Raw genomic sequence first — 21,345 nt, 5'->3', positions numbered from 1 at the left:
TGGCTGTTCCATCTTACCCTGCTGAAGCAAATCTGATTGGGGTTATTATGCTTACAATTCACAAGAACAACTGTTTTAAAGATGTTTTGGACAGCAATAGTAGCTGCAAGCATGCTGTCTTTGTGTTCTTTCTGTTTTGCTTTCACATTCAGAGTAATGAGTATGTTTTAGCTTATGAATCCTTCCTTTGTAACAAAAAATAAGTCACAATCAGTTGAAAGACCTGCCTTGTCCCCCAAACACTATCAGTCTCTGTCCCTGTAAACATCCTCAACTCAAAAGCGAGATTCTTCTGTCTTCTGCAACAATGTTGTTGATATATGTTCAGTTTCCAATACAAATGTGTATCATCTCCTTTTCCCCGTTGTTTCACTTAGATGAAAAGCGTTAATATTCAGCCACCAATAACTATGCAATTTTGCAAAGTATTTGGAGGTACAGCCTGCCCGAGTGACAACATGAAAAATGAGTCTGTCATGTATGCAACTACCATTATGAGCTAAATAGAAATCAAGCATTTAAGAAGGATTTAGTGTTCCAGGTCTTAGAATCCTGAATATCAGTTAATCAATCATCATTTAACATGTCTCATGCATGCCCACAACTTTCTATTTTGCAAAACTCATTTATAGTTACCCCCCAAGCTGCCTATCGGAGCTAATAATAAAATGGAACTTTCAACATAATTTTCCTATTGAATTTTTAGTCTTTGCCACCTTTTTTTTTAATTACTTCTGAAAACAGTGGTGTCCTAATACTTGAGAAAAAGCCCAGGTAACTATAAAAGGACTATCACAAAGAAAAGAATCATACCTAGAACCTCTTCCCTCCTGCCCGTGTTCCCAGCTACATATTAAGGCAAAAGAGATTATCAGAGAGACAGGAACAGTAAAATGAAAGAAAGGTTATAAGGGCGGGGAGAAGTACATATGACTTAATTATGTCCCACCAAAGGTCCATCTAACCCTACATCCTCTCCTTAAAAGAGGCCAAAAATGAGTATCTGAAGCACATACAAGACAGACAGTTTATATGATATTTCCAGTTGGTATTCACCTCACTCCAGCTGTATGCAGCCCAAGGAATCCTGTATGAGGTTTTTATGTAGTTAGTAATCCTCTGTTTATTTCTCTTTCACTAACTTATCCATCTTACCTGAACACAATATTTTAGCACCCAGAATTTCCACAGCAAGGAGTACCACAAATTATTGGCTACTGTATAAAGAATCACCATGTCATATAAATCACCATGTCCTTGTCCATGGCAGGGGGGTTGAAATTAGATGATCTTTATGGCCCATCTGCAGCCTGTCAGCTCTCTCCAGCCACCCAAAACATGTTTTGTAACCAGATCTGACCTTAAAGAGACCCTGCTTTAAGCAAGAGTTTCGTGTTGCTGATCTTCTGAGGTCTCCTCCAACCTGGATTATCCTGTGGTCTTATGGTTTTAAAGATACATGTAGTTTCCCTCCACATTTTTTTTCTTTCATCCTGAAGAATCCCAGACAATTTAGTTGCTCCTTATATATCAGACCATACATTTGATTATTTTCTTTCAGTTAATGCTTTCCAGTTCTACAGAAGCCTTTCTGAGACAGAAAATCTAAAGCATCCACAAAGTTCAAGATGGAAGCAATTGCGCAGAGGTATTCAGCGGATTCAGCATGTTCTCTTCTCTCCACCCCTTTCCTTATAATTCCTAATATTTGATCTGCTTTTTGACCAAAGTTGTGTATTGAGATTATGTTTTCTTAGAGCGATTTATGAGACTGTAACTGCAAGATTTCATTCTCATGTATTAATAGCTCAGAGTTCATCACTGCCTATGTAAAGACAGGACTGGGTCTGTTCTGAGCTCTCAAGAGTTTTTCTCTCTATGGGAAAAGTAGCTGAAGCACTCAGATTACAGCACCTTGCTGGAGAAAGAGACAAAATTTTGTAAAATTTTTAGTTTTTGAAAAGGACTTATTCAAGACACCAGAGCATAGAAACAAGATATAATATTTCCTGCTTTCAGGAGCTGAGTTGTTGAGTAACATGAGCTCATTCACAAGCCCAAATTCAGCACTCAGAAAGCAATAAATAGGGAAAAGTGGGCAACAAAAGACTGTGATTCACAGACACCAGCCTATTAAATATTCTGGGAAGAGCCAATACAAGGTACCACAGTCAGAGTTTAGGTTTAGGTCTTACTCCTCAAACAATGTTTGATGCTCTCATCTGCTCAGGTTTCACAGCCCTCAGCTGTTAGGTACTCCCAGGTAACTAATCCAGATAGATCCTTCTCAGAAAATAGAATACCACATGTTGCATTTGCTTATGTGCTTATTCTTCACTACAGAAAGTATAGGGGATCTACGTTTTAATTCTCCTTCTCATTGACTAGGAGCAACATAAATCCTGTAACCACCAGCATCCAAAAGGAAGAGTATCACTTTCTTCCATTAGGACAAGGCCAATGTATCAGCTGAAACTGCAGCATCAAGAATCCCAGCTGAGTGTCCCAACCTCCACAGGAGTCAATCACTGTTTCTTGGCCAGTAAACCTCTTTGACCTAAAAATCAGAAGTGGTCTAAACTGCAACGGTTGAATGGTACAGCAAAATTGGGATGGATATGCTGGAAATTCACATCAGTTAATCACTGAATCACAGATGATCACTGGCCTTTAAGATTAAAAATGCCATGGCCAAAAGGCCCTTTACCTGAAAACAACTGCAGGTACCTAGGAGGTTTTTCTAATGTATTAAAGTCCTTTAGGAGTATGCTTCTTTTCATACTCCCACTTAACACATATATGCAGATGAAGTGTAAAGCAGAACCTGTCTTCATTAGAAAACTGTATATATTTACTTATTATACTTTTAGAAGCAATTTCATAAAAAATAAGCAGTTGTGAAGAGCCCAGAAACACCACAGCTTGTAATCAGTTCACTTTGCTACGTGCCATATTCAATATTCTGCTCACCATGGAAGCTAAGCAAATATAATGCAAATTTAGTAGATTTCATGGAAGAGGCAAAGGGATTTGATCAACATCAAATTTAGTGGTCACTAATCCCACTTCCCCTGTCCCTTCCCACCCAAGTAAAACAAATGTTTAAATTCCCAAATGGTAAAGTTCAGTATCTTGAGCCCTGTTAAACCTTATAAGCCAAAGTAAATTCCATTTCTCTGATTAAACAGAAAGTATTTACAAAGATCATAAATAAACTGTGTTCATGAGTTTTTCTTGTTCTTTTCCCTGAGTAAGCACTTTTAACTTTAGTATCATTCAGAAAGATGTTTCTGCTACATATTTTTGTCCAAAATGAAAGAAAAGATAATCTCTGTTGAGGGTAAGAAAATGGAATATTTCAAGAATTAAATATTGTAGAATGCAAATAAATGTATCCCTTGACCAGGGTGTCTCTACACTATCTTTTCACCATGCGCTCCTCTTATTTCCTTCCTGATCATAATTATTTTTGAAGGGAGGTTCTCCGTCCAAGATGCTCAACACAGTTGTCTTCAGCCCTTTTCATTAATTCTAATATAACGCTACATAGAAAAATGTTTATTTAAGTAATATATAAATAAATAAATAAATACAAGTCCCTAGGTAGTATAACAACTAACAAAACATAACTAGCAAATCAGTTAATTTTGCTAGTGTAGGAATGTTAGCCCTCAATCCCTCAGTGCTTCTCCACAGAAAATGAAAGAGTGTATTAAAATGAGCCCATTTAATTGATTTCTGCAAAATCATAGAATCATAGAATATCCCGAGTTGGAAGGAACCCATAAGGATCATTGAGTCCAACTCCTGGCTCCACACAGGTCTACCCAAAAATTCAGACCATAAGACTGAGAGCACAGTCCAAACATTTATTAAACTCTGTCAGGCTCAGTGCCTTGACTACATCCCTGGGGAGCCTGTTCCAGTGCTTGACCACTCTCTCAGTGAAGAAGCTTTTCCTGATATCCAACCTGAACCTCCCCCACCGCAAAAAGAGTTGTGATAAAAGGCCTTGTGAAAGTTGCTGCTTACAGATAACACGTCACACATTAGGTCAGACTGCTCAAGTGTTGGGTAAGTTTTACCTCATATTTGCCACTTCAGAGCTTTCTCATTCCCTCTTCTGCAGCATTTTGTGCCCGGTTTTACATCCCTGGAGTCAACAGGACTGGAAACAGTGGGCAAAAAATGATGCCCTGGGTGATAGCCACTGTCAGACTGGAGATATTGGGGATTATTGGGGATTACAAACTTCACCTCAACTCAGCAATAAACTATATGGTGGCTGGAGAATAGAGTTCCAAAGTCCAGCTGAAGTTTGGTAGGTCGTATATCATACTTTCAGATGTAGGTCATACATCATACTTTCAGATTCACTGCAGCTCTCGTCAAAAAAAAAACTGATTAATGTCCAAGAAGAGACATCACCATTTAAAAACAAAGACTACTAAAGTATTTATTCATGATCTATATGAGAAAACAATAGTTAACTTTTAAAAGCAGCACAAAGAAAACAATGCTAAAAAACTATAAAAGAAAACAGCACTATTAAAGTACAGATCTCTCTGCTGTCTTAAGATGTAGATCTCAAGACCATGGAATCACACCGTTGTATAAGGAAGCACAACAAAATGAAAGTTCAGATCTTCATCTCATGACTGTCACTACCCTTCTGTGTGCAACAGCAGGCTGAATGCTGTTTATGCAACAGCAGGCTGAATGCTGTTTAAGCCATTTCAAGATGTAGATCAAAACTCCATACTCCTGCTATACATGTTTCTTCAAAAATAGAAATATCAAAGTGAAGAAAGTTCAAAGTTAAGGTTGCTATTTTGCTTTATAAGTAATAAAAATGTATAAATGATAAAAATATTACAGAAAAGAAATATATGTCCTTGTAAAACCAGAGCACACTGCCATGTGTGGCAGTGAATTACAGGTATTTTTAACACACCACCTCAAGCTTGTACAGTAAACAACTACCTCACACATTCCAGTTTTTCATTTTAATAAGCATTAAAGATCATGGGAGACAGGTAAGAGTTATGTGGTATCCTTTCCACATATGTGCCTGTGCTGTGTAAAGTACGTTTACAATGAGTAGAAAGAAATTTAAATCACTACATGCTCAAACCTAGAAGCTGCTGTCCAAATTAATCCTGACCAAAAAAGTCAAGCACATGCTGAACTTTCAGTGAGTAAATACTCCCAGCTACCTGTCTCTTCACAGTGTGCCACGCTTTTCAGGACAAGTGATATAGTGTGAGCCTGTTTCCAGTGGAATCTATGAAACAAATGACCTGGGGAGGCAGCAGAACCACACACTCCATTAGTCCTGTCCAAAACGACAAGATAAACTGATTACTTGCAACTTGCTCCAGAAGCTATGGTCTGAATTTACAGGAGGTCAGCCACGTTGGGATAAAGACAGAGAAGTTACCTCTTAGTTATTGCAAAGAAGGAGCTTATACGCTAAGAGTTACTGCAGTTACCATATTGAATTCACAACTTAGCTTCATCCAAAAAGAAAAGGTGGGGGGACAGGGGGGAGGGGTTATTAGGAAGAGAAAGAAAAGAAGAACGTTACCTGAAGGCCTTCTATGGCTAATCTAAGCATGCTTGGTGTGAGCTTGGAGGCCTGCTTGAAGGTGAAGTTGCTCCAGTCTATAATCAAAACAAACCCATTCACTTGCAGCTCGGGGTCTTCTATCATGGCTTCTAAAGAAAGAAGTATGGCACGCAAAATATCCACCAGTGTGTACCTGTGAATGTGAAGGGGAGAATTAGTTAAGCCATGTATGCCAAGGTAGGTTAACAGCACAGACAGGGAAAAGTTCTGAGCATTCCTCCTTTGCACTGCTTATCCAAAGGTTAACAGAAAGGGATGCACACGTAACCTCAGAAGCTAGCGGTATGTAAAGCCAGGAAGGTCTCAAAAGCTCAGTTAGTTGACTTCATTCTCTGGAGCAGGATTATATACATCTAAACCATCAGCCATCCAAAAGAAAAATACAAGAATATAAAACACCAAAAGCAAGCTTGAACTTTCTGTAGAAGTCTCCTGCCTAACATATCCATGCATTATATTAAATGTCTGTATAAATTTAAAACAGGTAAACAACAGAAAGTTTGTTTTCCCCAGGTAAACATAGGGGAATCTTCCCCATAGGGGAAGCTTTGTTTTCCATGATTCTTCTCTTCATTTAAGAAAATTTGACTTTGATTTTGAATTTGGTTTGGTTGACTAGGATAAGATTTTTCATATTCTCCTCTGTATTTTCCACTTTTCTGAGATATAACTTTTTTCTAATATTTTACTCTTACGAGATCTAAAGTTTGCAGGTAGTTTGATATGCTCCCTCTTTTTTGTTCAGATTTTTTTCAGCAAGGAGAGTGAACTGCACAAGCAAAATTCTTCTCTGTAATTTCCCTATGGAAATCCTCAAAACTCTGAAATTCTCTATCTCCCTTTGGCAGGGAAAAAAAAAAAAAAAAAAGGCCATTACTGAAAATGGAAATTTTTCCTTGGGGGATCAAAGGTTTGATTGTTTCTGCAGCAGGTACAGTAAAGCAAGCTTGGTGCACCCTGCCTGCCCTGGGCAAAACTCCCCAGGGGAGCATGAGCAAAGCTTCAGGCATGGCAGAGGTGATGCTCCCCCTCTCTCCAAGCAGCACAGCTCCCCAGCCCAACCACTGTACATGACATCCAGTCACGGGGGGAAAATGACAGAGTTGTTCTTGAGGTCCTTCAATGACCAAATAAATACCCTCAGCACTGCTACAAAAAAAAAAAAAATCATTCATTGCCTCTTTCCTGACCAAGCTGTATGTGAAATGGGCTGTGTTAGGAGCATTTTGAAGCAAGAATACTACAAAATATTTCACTGGCACCAAAATGGGCTTATTGAACCTTGATTATCTGCAGACCAGTCTACCTATCTGCAACAATACAGGCATGCAAAGGCAGTGGAGGCACCTCATCAAGGTGCCTACTAAAATTCCCTGTATGATCTACATTTTGTAAAACTGCCAGCACCAGTGTTAAAGTGTGCTTACCCTGAGGGAGTGAGGTGTACAGCATTGTGTTCAGGGCCAGGGGCTGGGACAGAGAGTGGCCAACTACCTTCAAACGCACCGGTTAGCTCCACAAGGTGGTACAGGTCTCATAAATAGTATTTTTTTAATAAAATTAGTTGCAAATACACCCTGTAAGAGACGTTCCCAGGGGAAAGGTCCCACAGAGAAGGAAATTACATCAATTGAGTCATTGGGAGAGCTATTTACAAATGTCCTCAGTATGAGGAAGATCTACTGGAACTCATATTTACAGGAAAGACATTAGAAATATTCAAATCATAAAATTAGCACAACCCCACTTGCCATTTATACCACCCCATTCAAAATACTCATTCTCCGGGAGAGGAGCTCCACAAAGCAGATGGCTGTTGCAAACACCCAACCTCCAGTCCAAGAAGATTCCCACGTTCCCGATATAGATCTCTAACATCCTCCCTAGGGACTTTAAGAACACATCACATGCCTTGGATTAATAGCTCTCTGGTAGCATAAGGCTGCTAGAAATCCCATGCATTAGACATAAGGATGCTTTGATCAGTCCTCTAAGACAGTCCCTAAAATATTTTATGTATACCTAAGTGATACATGTATAGATGTATATATGCAAACACATATATACGTAATAATATTCTTAATTTGTTCAAGACAGTGGAAAAACTTTCAGGTATCAATGAGGCCAGGACTTCAGACACCACAGAGGGTAACCAATAGTCACGGGCCTGGGTCTCCACAAATCTGTGCCATATTCAGCATAACTCCTATTTCATGTTTGCTTAGTGTAAGAAATACTGTCCACAGTGCAATGACAATATTGTATATTTACCCACAGGAAAAGACAAAAGGTTGTCCTCTCAGTGAAAACAAGTCCTGAAGACTTGCATGTTGTGCAACTTTTCACCTCCCTGCTACTGCTGTTCACATCAGTACCAGGATGCACAGTCTGTACTAAAACATGTGCTCAGCTCTTGGCTGGACTTTAGGGAAACGAAAATCCTATGTATACAAAAGGTGGGAAAAATTACTTGGTGCAGATATACAAAAAACACACATCAAGCAAACCTATGGGTACACCATTACCCACAGGTAACCACAAGATAACCCAAATTCCACTGAACTTCTTTACACAGTCCCACACCAACTATCTGCTATGGGCTGTCTCCAGACAAGCACTGGAAATTTAACCAGTAGGTGGGTGTGGGTGACTGCAGTATTATGCTGGACAAATTATCATTCTGAGCATGGAGAGCTGTTTTTCACAATAGCCATGCTATGTTATTCCTGCATTAGTTATTCTAAATGCACAATTGTCTCCCCTTAATTAACACTATCCCAGACAAAGCCAGAACAGGAATATTTGCCAAAATAATTCTTTTATCAGCTTTCACAGATGTGTGATGAAATGTATCCCACACCTTCATAGCTAAAAGTTAAACTTCATCTGCTGAAAGCTGATCTTCCAGTCCTTTCTGAAGGGTGAGTCCCTGGAAAGCTGAAACACCAGTTCCAGAGGCCTGCATTACTCTGCATTTCATAAATTCTATTTCTGCAGAAATAGAGCACCCAGAGCACTATGTAAAAGTTGATGCACAAATTACAGTTTTAAGGTGGCGCACAAATTACTGGTTTAAGGTGTGCTTATACTTTAATGTTTTGCAGACTAGTATCCACTTTTGCAAAAACTGATTTAAGAAGATAGCATATTTTTTTCTTAGAAAAAGCTTTTCTTTACATAAAAGAGCCAACCTTGTCCTTGGGACTGCTGATTAGAGAAGTTGAGATAAAGGAGGAATAAAATGCAAACAGACCGTTATGTATAGGACAGGAAACAGATGTATGGACGATATATTTCAAACAGGACATTGGAGGACAATATATCTCAAACTGGACATTGGAACACAAGATAAAGAAATAATTAGCAAAAGCCAGTCCTTGCGGTTAGGAAGAAAGCAAACTCAGCAGAATCCTGACCAAGGGTAAAAAGTACACTGTGAGGAAGACTTATGGCCTTCCTCTCTGAGACCACCACCCACAGCCCGATGACCACTGCCCAGAATTGATGAGAGGATCTGCGCAGACGCAGGACACAAAAAACTAATTAGCATGAGAAGCGAGAGTAGGCGGGGTTAGATAATGAATATGTATAGGCTTTAATAAAATATTCATCACTCTGCTGTATAAATTTGGGATGGCTTTTCACTTCAGGTATGCGCGATAGGCGGAGAGATCCCCCGTGCATCCAGCGCTGCAATAAAGAATATACCACTTAAAGAAATTGGACTATTGATCTTTGAATCAATCTGGCACCCCAGATGGGACTTCTCCTCTGTCGGACCGCAGGACCCGCTGGGAACAGGACTCCCTAGGGTACCCCCGGGATTTCCCGGAGGGACTCCTCGACTCACCGGATCACTGCGGAGGCAGACAAGGACCCCATCATTGTAAGTGAGTATATTCTTTATTTTGGTTTGTTTGTTTGGCAGACCGGTCATTTGGAACTGTCTGTAAGTCGGAGGGTGATCTTCTGCAAGACAGTATTTGGTATATACTTTTGTGATTAATATCATAAGTATATGTTGGGAGGACCTCAAGGAAAGAGCTCGTTCTTGAGGTCCATTTGGAATTGGAACTGTTTATTTCGGGTTAACGAATCTGTTATATGTGGAATTTGACATTGATTATCGGGATAAGTGCTACGGCAGTGTTGTTAGGAATTTTGGTGGGTTTCTGGTGTTGTTGTAAGGATATACTTGTGTGTATTCTGTGACATTCTTTCATAATATGGGAGGGCAGCAAAGTGGTGAAATCCTCAAGAAAAGCCCGTTAGGTTGTATATTAAATCATTGGAAGGATATAGGAGGATCCCCTGGAATGACTGAAAATAGGAAAACATTAATAAAATATTGTAATCAGTGGTGGCCACTCTATAAGCTGGAATGTGAGGAAAAGTGGCCGTCTAATGGAACTATAAATTATAATACGTTACTGCAGTTAATGTTGTTTTTAAGGAGAGAGGGAAAATGGGATGAGGTGTCCTATGCAGATATGTTTTTCACCTTAAGAAACCACCCGGAATGGCAGAGGGAGTGTGGAATTAACTTAGCCCCACAGGATCCTTTGATCCTGGCAATAGAAAAGGACATGAGAAAGGAAGGGGCAGGAAAGATGAAGAGATGTTGTTCGGCGTGCAGTATCAGGCAGAGATGTTTGAAATTAAGTGAACCAGAGGAGAGAATAGAGGATTATGTCCTCCCGCCCCAGACAGTAGAACGAGGTGTGGAGGCAAGTCCAGGAAACAGCAAAATAGATAAGGATGATGAGAGTTGGGGGAATGAGAATTTTACCCCGACCACGGCCCAAACCCGAAGTAAAGTTGGACCTGTTATTCAGGCTCCATTATGGCAGGCCATGGGAACTAATGGCCCTGCCCGGATAAAAGTACCTTTTACAACCACTGAACTAGATTCTTGGAAAGAGGCTGTAAAAGGATACCGGGATGATCCGGAAGCCGTGGCTCGAAGATTTGAACTAATTGTGAAAAATTTAGACCCAGATTGGAAAGATATAGAAATAATGCTAGCAGCTCTGTCGGAGACAGAAAAACAGCTGGTAGTAAAAACTGCTCGGACCCAGGTGCAGACACAAGTAACGTCAGGAGTTCTGCCTGGGACAGTAGAAACATACGTACCTAGGGTGGACCCGAACTGGGATTATAATGACGAGAATGACTATAGATTGTTGAAAAGGTATCAGGAATGGATAAGGATTGCTCTAGAAAATGCGATACCTAACTCTGTAAATTGGTCCAGATTGTATATTGTAAAACAGGGCCAAACAGAAACTCTGCCAGAATTTCTTGAACGTTTGAGAACAGCAATGCAAAAATTTACAACGTTAGATCCTTCCTCGGAAGGAGGTAGGCTTCAGCTGGTATCGCTATTTCTGGGACAATCGGCAGAGGATATAAGACGGAAACTTCAAAAGATGAAGGAACCAGATGTGAGGGATTTAGAGAGGTTAGTGGAAGAGGCATGGAGGGTATTTAGGAATCGAGAAGGGAATGAGAGACAAAGGCTGGGTAAGACTATTGCCGCGGCAACTGTTGCGGCTTTACAGAAGCAAGAAGAGCCTTTTCGGAGTAAAGGAAGAGGAAATGGAGGAGGGGGAAGGTCAGCAAGGCCTCCCCTGAGACCGAATCAGTGTGCATATTGTAGGGAAGTGGGTCATTGGAAGAGGGAATGTCCGAAGCAACGGAAGGAGAACAGAATAAGGATAGCTAGTGTATCTCCCGATCAATGAAATAGACCGGGGGATTCTACCCTAGCAGATCCACTGGTTAAAATTGAGCTAGGGAAGTTAGGACAGGAGGTGGAGTTTTTAATTGACACAGGAGCGACCTACTCTGTGTTAAACCAGAAATTGATACCGGAGGATAAGGATTTTGTAACTGTAATAGGAGCTACGGGCCAGCACGAAAGAGCCTTTTTCCTGAGGCCTTTAAAATATAAATTAGGAAAACAGATGGGAATACATAGGTTTCTATATTTACCAGGATCTCCAAAATCTTTATTAGGGCGGGATCTGCTGGAACAGTTGGAGGCAGAAATTGTTTTTGAAAAAGGAAAGGTTGGGTTAAAAGTGGGAGAAGAACAGCTGATAACCTGCGCTAAGCTTAACATTAATACAAGCAGACCCTATTGGTGGGGTGACTTCAGAAATTCTAGACCAAGCTTACCCGGGAGTCTGGGCCACTGACGTTCCCGGACAGGCCAAAAATGCGGCCCCGATAGTGGTTAGACTAAAGCCAGGAGAAAAGCCAGTTAAGATTAAGCAATATCCCCTAAGAATAGAAGATAGGAAAGGAATTAAAGGGATAGTAGATAAGTTTTTACAATATGGGTTGTTGGTTGAGTGTGAATCTGAATATAATACTCCTATACTGCCAATTAAGAAGCCAGATGGGAGGAACTATAGATTGGTGCAGGATTTAAGAGCTATAAATAAGATCACTGAAGATATACACCCCATGGTAGCGAATCCCTATACACTGCTAACTAAATTAAAGGATAATCTAGTTTGGTTTACCGTGCTGGATTTAAAGGATGCCTTCTTCTGTCTGACTTTAGCCCCAGAAAGTCAGAAGCTTTTCGCTTTTGAGTGGGAAAATCCAAACTCGGGACGAAGGGCTCAATTGACCTGGACCGTATTGCCACAGGGATTCAAAAACAGCCCCACGATTTTCGGGAATCAACTAGCAAAAGAGCTTGAGGGTTGGGAGGCCCCAGACACTGAAGGAGTTCTGCTGCAATACGTTGCAGAAATAATCACTCTCACACGAGCATTGGAACTGGCAGCAGGAAAGAAAGTAAATATCTGGACAGACTCTAAGTATGCATTTGGTGTGGTGCATGCGCATGGGGCAATTTGGAAGGAACGGGGATTATTGACTGCCCAAGGAAAACAAATAAAGCATGCTGAAGAAATTTTGAAGTTATTAGAAGCAGTAAAGCAACCAGAGAAAGTGGCTGTTATGCACTGCCGGGGACACCAAAGAGGAACCGCCAACTTCAAGGTAGGGAATCGATTGGCTGATCAGGAAGCGAAAAGGGTGGCCGAGGTGGCTGAGGTGGAGGCGCTTACTTTAATACCAGATGGTGAAATACAAACTTTAGGTGAAGGACAGGAACCTAGGTACACACGGGAAGATCAAAAACTAATTGAGGACTTGAAAGGGAAAGTAAGATTAGATGGATGGGTATATTTGAAAGATAATAGAATTGTGATACCCTCTAATTTAATATGGCCTACGGTCATGGCGGAACATAATAAGACTCATTGGGGAGCAGACACCTTGTATAAAAATCTGAGTCGAGTCTTAGTGGGAAGAAATCTGTATACTACGGTAAAACAAGTAACCCAACAATGCAGTATTTGTTTGCATCATAACCCTAACACAGAAAATAGGGTAAAGTTCGGAATAATTGGTAAAGGAAACTATCCCGGACAACAATGGCAAATTGATTTTTCAGAACTGCCTAGAAAAGGGGGGTATCGATATTTGTTAGTTTTAACAGATACTTTCTCAGGGTGGCCAGAGGCTTTTCCCTGTCGAACTAACAAGGCAAGGGAGGTGGTCAAGGTTTTATTAAATGAGATAATACCACGGTTTGGAATTCCGGCGGCAATGTCCTCAGATAGGGGCTCCCATTTTTGTGCGCAAATAGTCCAACAAGTAAGTAAGGTCCTAGGGGTAGATTGGCAACTCCATACCCCTTACAGACCACAGGCAAGCGGACAAGTGGAGAAAATGAATCACCTAATTAAACAACAAATGGCCAAAATCGGACAAGAAACTAACTTGCCGTGGCCTCAGTCTCTTCCCTTAGCTTTGCTCAGAATTAGAGTGAAACCACGGACTAAGCCCTTTTGAAATATTATACGGAAGGCCCTATCAGTTTCTGTTCAGCGGGGAGGATCTGACGCAATTGGGGTCAGGATACTTGTATAATTATTTAATAGGACTCCAAAAACAGTTGAATCAAATATCTAAAGTTGTCTCAGGAACCAGGGCTAGAGGGCTGGACCAACCAATCCACCCCTTTAAACCTGGGGATTATGTGTATGTAAAAGTATTTACAGGTCACCCTTTGGAGGAAAAGTGGACGGGACCATACCAAGTGCTGCTGACAACGCATACTGCTATCAAGATCAAGGAGCAAGCAGCTTGGATCCACTATTCAAGGGTGAAGAAGGCACCTGGGAAAATATGGACCGCTACTCCAACTGGGCCAGTCAAGTTGCAGTTCTCCAGATCCTAATGATTGTGGGAATATGGTTCTCGGGTTCAGGTTGGGCGGCCTGGGATGAGAACTTAATCTGTCCCTAGTACAGAAAATATCTCAAGCTATTATGTATGTTATTCAGACACCTGCTTTACTACATTACCGCTAATGATAAAGGCATTTAATGCAAAAGAATTTGCATGGAGCAAGAAAAGGGGGGATTGATTAGAGAAGTTGAGTTAAAGGAGGAATAAAATGCAAACAGACCATTATTTATAGGACAGGAAACAGATGTATGGACGATATATTTCAAACAGGACATTGGAGGACAATATATCTCAAACTGGACATTGGAACACAAGATAAAGAAATAATTAGCAAAAGCCAGTCCTTGCGGTTAGGAAGAAAGCAAACTCAGCAGAATCCTGACCAAGGGTAAAAAGTACACTGTGAGGAAGACTTATGGCCTTCCTCTCTGAGACCACCACCCACAGCCCGATGACCACTGCCCAGAATTGATGAGAGGATCTGCGCAGACGCAGGACACAAAAAACTAATTAGCATGAGAAGCGAGAGTAGGCGGGGTTAGATAATGAGTATGTATAGGCGTTAATAAAATATTCATCACTCTGCTGTATAAATTTGGGATGGCTTTTCACTTCAGGTATGCACGATAGGCGGAGAGATCCCCCGTGCATCCAGCGCTGCAATAAAGAATATACCACTTAAAGAAATTGGACTATTGATCTTTGAATCACTGCACTGCTGAAGACTGAAATTATTTTCTCTATAGGTACAGAAATATGACTAATGAAAAGGATGTGCTGCTAGTGACTATGAAATAAATTTGGTGCAAAATGGCTTTGACTGCTTTTCTCTATTTTACAGTGAAAAGCAAAGAAAAAAGAAAAAAATGAACATATTAACCTATAATACTAAAAGAATGTGGTGTTCAGTGTGAAGGAAAGACACTACCATTTTATTCTTACTGATCAGTGTTAAGTTACAGTGTTTATTTAGGAGCCTCTCATTTTGCTCTGGCCCATTTCAAAGTGACTGCAGCAGCGCTGCAGGGTAAGCAGGTAAGCAGGGTGCGCTGGGCAGACCTGCTGCGGTGTGTGTCCTGTGGCCATCTGGGCTGTGCACAAACAAGTCCTGGTTTATTTATGCCTAACATTAGTCACATTCACTTGTTTGAAGAGACACTTACAGGATTCACTGTATCCAGCAAGGTACCACTAATTCATAGGATAATCTAGAACTCATGGTTAATTTAAATATATTTCATGCCCTTTATTTATAGAACCGCGCTTAATTCAATGGAAAGTTTAGACAACTATTTTAGCCCAGCTGTTAATATGAATAACACAAGCTAGAAATATGTCAACACATACATAATGCACTCATAATGTTCCTTTTCTGTGTGAGTCCCAGCCTGAGTTCAAATGAGGTGGGGACTGGTGTACAGATACACTCTACTTCTCTCGAAATTTTTCATTCCAGTTGGCTTTGAGGCAATGAGTCTGCAAAGGCCTGACAAACTAATACTTATGCTGACAGAGATTCTTACAAATGCAAGAGGGTTACCATTTCTACCACAACAGCAACAGAGCCTACTAGAATAATGCCCCACTGAGGCTTTGATTTATCAAAAACAGAACATCTCAAACTACAGAACATCTTACTCTCTTGTAATTTAACAGTGGCAACAATTTACAGAAAACTTCTTTGAGTTTTTTTTAATGGGACACAAACAGCATCAAAGTTTTCAAAGGACTTATAGGAAAAACTGCCTGGCAAACACTGCTATCAGTTCTTGGTAGTACTTCACTATGATCTTTCATCTTTAATTCTTGGTTATGTGGCCTATGCATCCTCTCCACTCCCAGAGGCCACCGTGATTTCCACTAGGCTAAGAGAAGGGGAAGACAGAGAGAACACAGGAGGCAGAATTCTCATGTCAAATCCAGCTGTGTCAGCTGTTTTCAATATTTAATGTTCTTGGTGATAGGTAACATCCACCATATCTTCTGTTTAGGCAGCTTTTGGTCCCAGCCAATTTACGTCTAAACTGAATAACAGATTATCTGATTTTGCAAGGTTGCCCTCTTGCTTCTGTTGCCACATGCCCACCCTACCCCTAGTATCATGAAATTTTAAGTAAATCAAAAAATTAAACCTGAGTGGAATGATTCTGCTTCTCAGGATGTAAACTGTTAACTAGAAGAGAGAAAAGGTAGGTATTCTTCATTTGAATTTAAGTCACATATCTCTTGAAGGTCCCAAACATGTAAGAAATGCACAAACCTGTATTCTAAGATCATCACTGTCAGGGCAAGTAAAGCATTTCTGTCAAAGGAGCCTTTGTGCCACTGAGATTTAAAGGAGAAAGCTAGCCAAGTCTCTGAGCCATCATCCCATTTCTAACCTACTGTTCTGGCTTAATATTTTTTAGAATTTTATTGAAAGAGCCCTCAAGATATACACAGGAGTAACTAGACATGATGCCTCAGATCTCATTGATTCATCAGTCTGGGTATAGATTTGAGTGCTGAGAAGATGAGGGATCAAAAGTGGCAGCAGGCCCTTATTCAGAATAGAAAAGCACCACCAGTGTTACGCAAATGTACAGGGAAAAAAAAAAAAAAAGAAAACATGTCAAAGATTTTACAAGATTTCATCAATCTCTTTGATTCATACTTAATACCATTCATTACTCCTTATGTTAGCCCAGTGTCTGAGAGCCACAACCATGGAGAAAGAATCAGCTGACCTAAGTTTTACACACACACTGATCATAAAGATCCCTAGCCAAAACACAATCCAAATACACATGTGAATAGGTGGATAGGGATACACGGGGAAAAGCTAGGAAACATAAGACATTCAGCAGGAGAAGCTGCAGAAAGAAATTAGTTTGCACTAGTTAATAAATATTAATTGAAATATATTACTTCCATACAGAAATTGATTCTATTAACCAGGTATTTTTTTATTGTTAATATGCTACTACTGTTGGTATTGCTATTTATTTTGTCACACTGCCTCCATCAGAGCTTGAAAAATACCCTACCAATTCAGCTGGTTAATAGCGAGCTGAGGAACAGAGCAGCCACGTAATAGATACAGAATTTAAATTTTCATATAACTGAAGGAAAAATTTCTAGCATTTCTGCAAATAAAAGCACGTATTTGAAAGCAAAGCAGTGGACTCTGCCTTTGCTTTAAATTATCTGAAGCAACAGCTGCTCTAATGATAATAAGGGCAGTGGATTTCTGTATTCGCTGAGGATGTTGTGAGCTACTGGGTCACTATGACACAGACAAGAACGATGGATTAGTCTTCTGCAGTTTTCTATTGCACTTTCTAGGAAAGATCTGAGATAATTAATGCAGGGAAAGATTTCAAATAAACAGTATCAAAATGGACCAATTTTCATGGGGGAACTTGTGTACAGATGCCATGAAGCATACAGAAGAGCATGCAAGACAACAGATCCTTTGCTGCAAAAGCTGAAGTTAACTGTACCATTAACTGGAAAAAAAAAAAAAAAAAAAAAAACTTCACCAGCTGGACACATTAAAAAAGAGGAGTCTTCAACTGCAACTACACACCTACAAGCCAAATGTAGTTATGAATCAACAGTCTGGAAGCTCATAAGGAAGGCTGATTCCTCCCGGAGTGCTGTCCTGGCAGGAATGTTATCCATCTTGACTTCCCTAACAGCAGAGGCAGGATGGAGAGTTCAGCGGGGTCCCGCTGAAAAGCTGCTGGGCTACTCCATGCCTTATCCTTCACCTTGCTTCCTCTTATTTATTTTTTTTTGGGTTGTTTGTTTGTTTGCTTTAAATACATGTCTGATTTGGTTGTTCAGATGGTAGGACATCTGGTACAGTTTTCAGGCCCTTCTTTAATTTAGTGATTTAACATTGAGTACACAGGCTTGTTTTACCACAGGAATTCTTGCCTCCCACGCTTTTCTTTCTAATTGGAACTATGTAAATCATAGGCTGCTGGTGCTATATAAATCATCTATAGTATGTCTGCAATTCATTTAAATAACAAATTGGAACTTTTTATTTCTAATGGTTACATGCTGGCCATAATAACTTGTACACACATGATAAATTTGGAGGCTTGCTGTGCTCTATTTGCTTAGTTTATGAAGCATGCAATGAGGTCCTAACAAAACAAACTTTGAAAAGTAATCCTCCCAGTGATGTTGTCAGAGGAGCGGTTTACATGCTGCAGTACCTCAAGTCAGCTAAGGCATAAGCTTGAGACATACTGTGCAGCAACTCCACTATGCTCCCTACACAATACCCCCCCCAGGTCCAGTAGTGAACATCACATAATGGAAGACACTCAATTAATTAGAAAAGAAAGTGGCCTAGCTCTATTCCCAGATCTGCCACTGACTTGTTTTGTGCCTTGGAGCAAGCCACTCCCCATGGCTGGGCTTCAGTGCTCTCCCCTTTGTCTGCAGGGTCTGTGTGAAAGCAAATCCCTCGCCCTGGCAGAGAGGCGTGCCTTGGGCGTGCGCTGCTGGAGAGCAGTGGGGACCCTGTTGCAAACACGGCCCTTAGGTACTTGGGTGGACCTCAGTCACTTTGCTGTTATAAGACAGAGCAAAAGAACTGTAGAAAGGAAGGACAGTTTCTTAGGAAATAGGACTTCCTGAAAAAATCACAATTCATTTCCTGTTGTGTCAGCTGGTCAGTTTAAATATCAGCACATCCAAAATTAAGAAGAAAATAAAGCTATTCTTTTCACATTGCAATTATTTTCTGAAATGCAACTTTCTGTATGAACTCAAGTTCTTGGTGTTCTTTTGACTAGGAAGTATTGGTCTGAAAATATCATATAAACTTTTGGGAATTGCTTTTGTTATCGAGAAATAAGGGAATACAGTAGGCCATGCTACCTGTAACAAGGGAACACCTTCATGGTAGATGCATGATTTAATAAACAGCCTAAACATTCACTTCTTTTCTAATTCTTCCTTTGGAGATTTTAAGAATTTTTGGAGTTTGTTTGTTTGTTTGTTTTAAATAAAAATTTGACCTGGTCTTTATGGGGAAAATAATACAGTGAAGCCACTCAGTCCTTAGCTGTACCACCTCTGTTTGTCATTGTTTCTTCAGCTCCATCTGCCAGAAGACTAAAGCAGGGAAAGGACACTGGCCCCAGCTCTGCCCATCTGCATGCACACTTTTTAGTTGTCAGCGTGGTTGTGAGCACAGCTTTGATTTGTGCCAGACAGCATCCTCCTGGTCCCTGGGAATAATTCAAGGACTGGCAAGGGCCAGGGAACTTTCCCAGTTGGCAGTGTGGATGTGGCCACCCTGTCTGGAGAGGAGGAAAGGCATGGTGGTCACCCAGGCAGAGACCCATCCTTAGCTGGAGCACCCACTGGTGCCAAGAACGGAGTGATCACTCCCCGCAATGGCCATCGAAACAGCCTGCCAGAGGACAGCTACCACAAACACTTTGAGGGCAGGCTCAAGCATGACAATCCCCCAAACTGCGGCCTTTCTATCCACATTGCTAGATGTTTGTGTTCTCCCCAACTCAAATTAGGTGAGCTTGGGATACCTGCACAGTGCATTATATCAGCCCTGCCAGTGCCCTGCTCGTGTTGACTGCACAAGACAGTGTGGATGAAGGCAACTAGCAAAATTTTAAGTTCTCTCACTTAGTGCTGCAGATCTTAAACCTGCTCCCAGCTGAGAACCTAGAGAAGCCAAGAGATGCAGTTCTCAAAGGTGCAGGTTTTAGAGAGTCCGCTCTTTATGGACTCATTCATTTACATGCACTGAAGTCGAGCTATTTGGTGACTGCAATTTTAGACTGCTGGAGAAAATGGGCATGGCACCTGATATTATCAAGCCAATTGCTAAAAGAAAGGGCCTTGGTGATAGACAGATTTTGGGTCAGCCTGCTAAGTCATCTTCATGCTACAGCAGTCCCCAAAAGGATCAGACATTGTTGTGGGAACTGCATTAGCCTCTTTCAAACTGCCACCAAAGCTTTGTATGCTTGGATAACATTGTGCAGAGGATTAGAGCAGCGTGAGTGGGGAAAAGAAGTGGTTGCTGTAACTCCCATCCTGGCATTTCCAGGTGGCTCAGGAAGAGCTTTCTTTGGCTGAGGGAAAGGATTCAGATCCTCACCTTCCTGCACAAGCAAACTTTTCAGCTCGAGGACCATGATGGATACTCCTGATTTGCAAACAGCATCTACCCACACTTTTTCCTACTGTAGCTGGGCAGCTCTGTGTTTGCTGAAGCAGAAAGACCAGCACAGGGAATGCAGACAGCCTTTGTCAGAAGGCTAAGCACATCATCTACCATGCCAGCTCACTTGGGCTAAGGGCAGGCAGGCAGGTATAAACCTCAAATCGCCCTGCTGAGAAGAGCACCTGAGCACTTCCCACATCCCTCCCGAAATGCAGCGTGAGAAGGTTGAAGAGGCCCTAAGCCACAAGATACATTTCTTCTTTCTTATCTCCCTGTTCCTTCCAGGCTGGTACCCAGCCCCCGTGGGCAGAGCCGGGTGTGTCCCCACTGCCCACCTCCCTCTGCTCTGGCGCAGCCTTTCCCATGCATCCCCCGGGGGAAGAAGGGGTTAAGGCAGGCGGGTGGCTCCGCGTTTACCTGCTCTGGTCCCAGTTGGCAGCAAAAAGGACGAGGATCTTCCTGCCGTAGTGGTCCAGGTTGGCCAGCCCGCCGGGGAAGCCGTCCTTCAGCGCCTGCTTGATGCCCGGGTCTGTGGCCTTGAAGCTCTTGAACATGTCCAGGTTCTGCTGGCGATATTCAAAGTACTGGGCCAGGAGGCGAAACGCCTCGAAGTGCTGAAACTTCCTGGCCCGCAGGAACCGCAGGATGAAGGCATCGTCGGTGCGGAGGAAGCCGATGTCCGGCCGGGTGATGACCATGTCCCGCACCTCCTGGATGTCCTGGTGCAAGGTGTCGGGGTTCTCGTTCAGCTCCAGCCGGGCTTTCTCCAGGGTCTCGGGGGAGAGACCTGCCTGCAAATGAGTCATGGCGCTGCCCTCCTCCTCCTCCTCCTCCTCCTCCTCCTCCCCGCCTCTGCTGCCTGCGCTCCGCAGCCTCCCGGCCTCCGGCCCCGAGGCGAGCCTCCGGCCCCGGCTCAGCCTCCGCTCCCCGCTCCGCCGGGCCTCGCCCCGGCCGACCAGACGCCGCGGCGGCTGCCGGCAGCCGGGTCCCGGGGGACTGGCTCCCCCCGCCGGCACCGCGACGCCCCCGGGCTGCTGGCGGAGCCGCGTTATCTCGCCGGCATAGCGCCCTCCCCGCGGCGGGGGCCGGCGGCCCGCAGCATCCCCGGGGCCAGTCCGCAGAGGCACCGACACCCGCCGGGGACGGGGCTGCGGGCTGCCGCCTGCCGCCTCCCCCGCCGGGGAAGGGGAAGGGGATGGGGACGGGGGCGGTGCCGCTAGGCAGGGCGAGCTGCGCCCCGGGGTGCTCC

General features: G+C 42.3%; 1 protein-coding gene across 1 annotated transcript in view; it reads right to left on the bottom strand.

Annotated features, from left to right (window-relative positions):
- Nucleotides 1-21,065, bottom strand: part of CLVS2 (clavesin 2) — a 62,837-nt gene extending 41,772 nt beyond the window's left edge. Inside the window, exons 1-2 of the mRNA XM_035538356.2 lie at nt 20,514-21,065; nt 5,588-5,762 (exon numbers count right to left, since the gene is read on the bottom strand). Coding sequence (XP_035394249.1) covers nt 5,588-5,762; nt 20,514-20,902 — 564 coding nt within the window. The 5' untranslated portion in view covers nt 20,903-21,065. The remainder of the gene's footprint in view (nt 1-5,587; nt 5,763-20,513) is intronic.
- Nucleotides 21,066-21,345: the final 280 nt, after the last annotated feature.

Source organism: Cygnus atratus, chromosome 3 (assembly GCF_013377495.2).
Source record: "Cygnus atratus isolate AKBS03 ecotype Queensland, Australia chromosome 3, CAtr_DNAZoo_HiC_assembly, whole genome shotgun sequence".
Lineage (NCBI taxonomy): Eukaryota > Metazoa > Chordata > Aves > Anseriformes > Anatidae > Cygnus > Cygnus atratus.
This window is presented reverse-complemented; position numbering and strand designations above follow the sequence as displayed.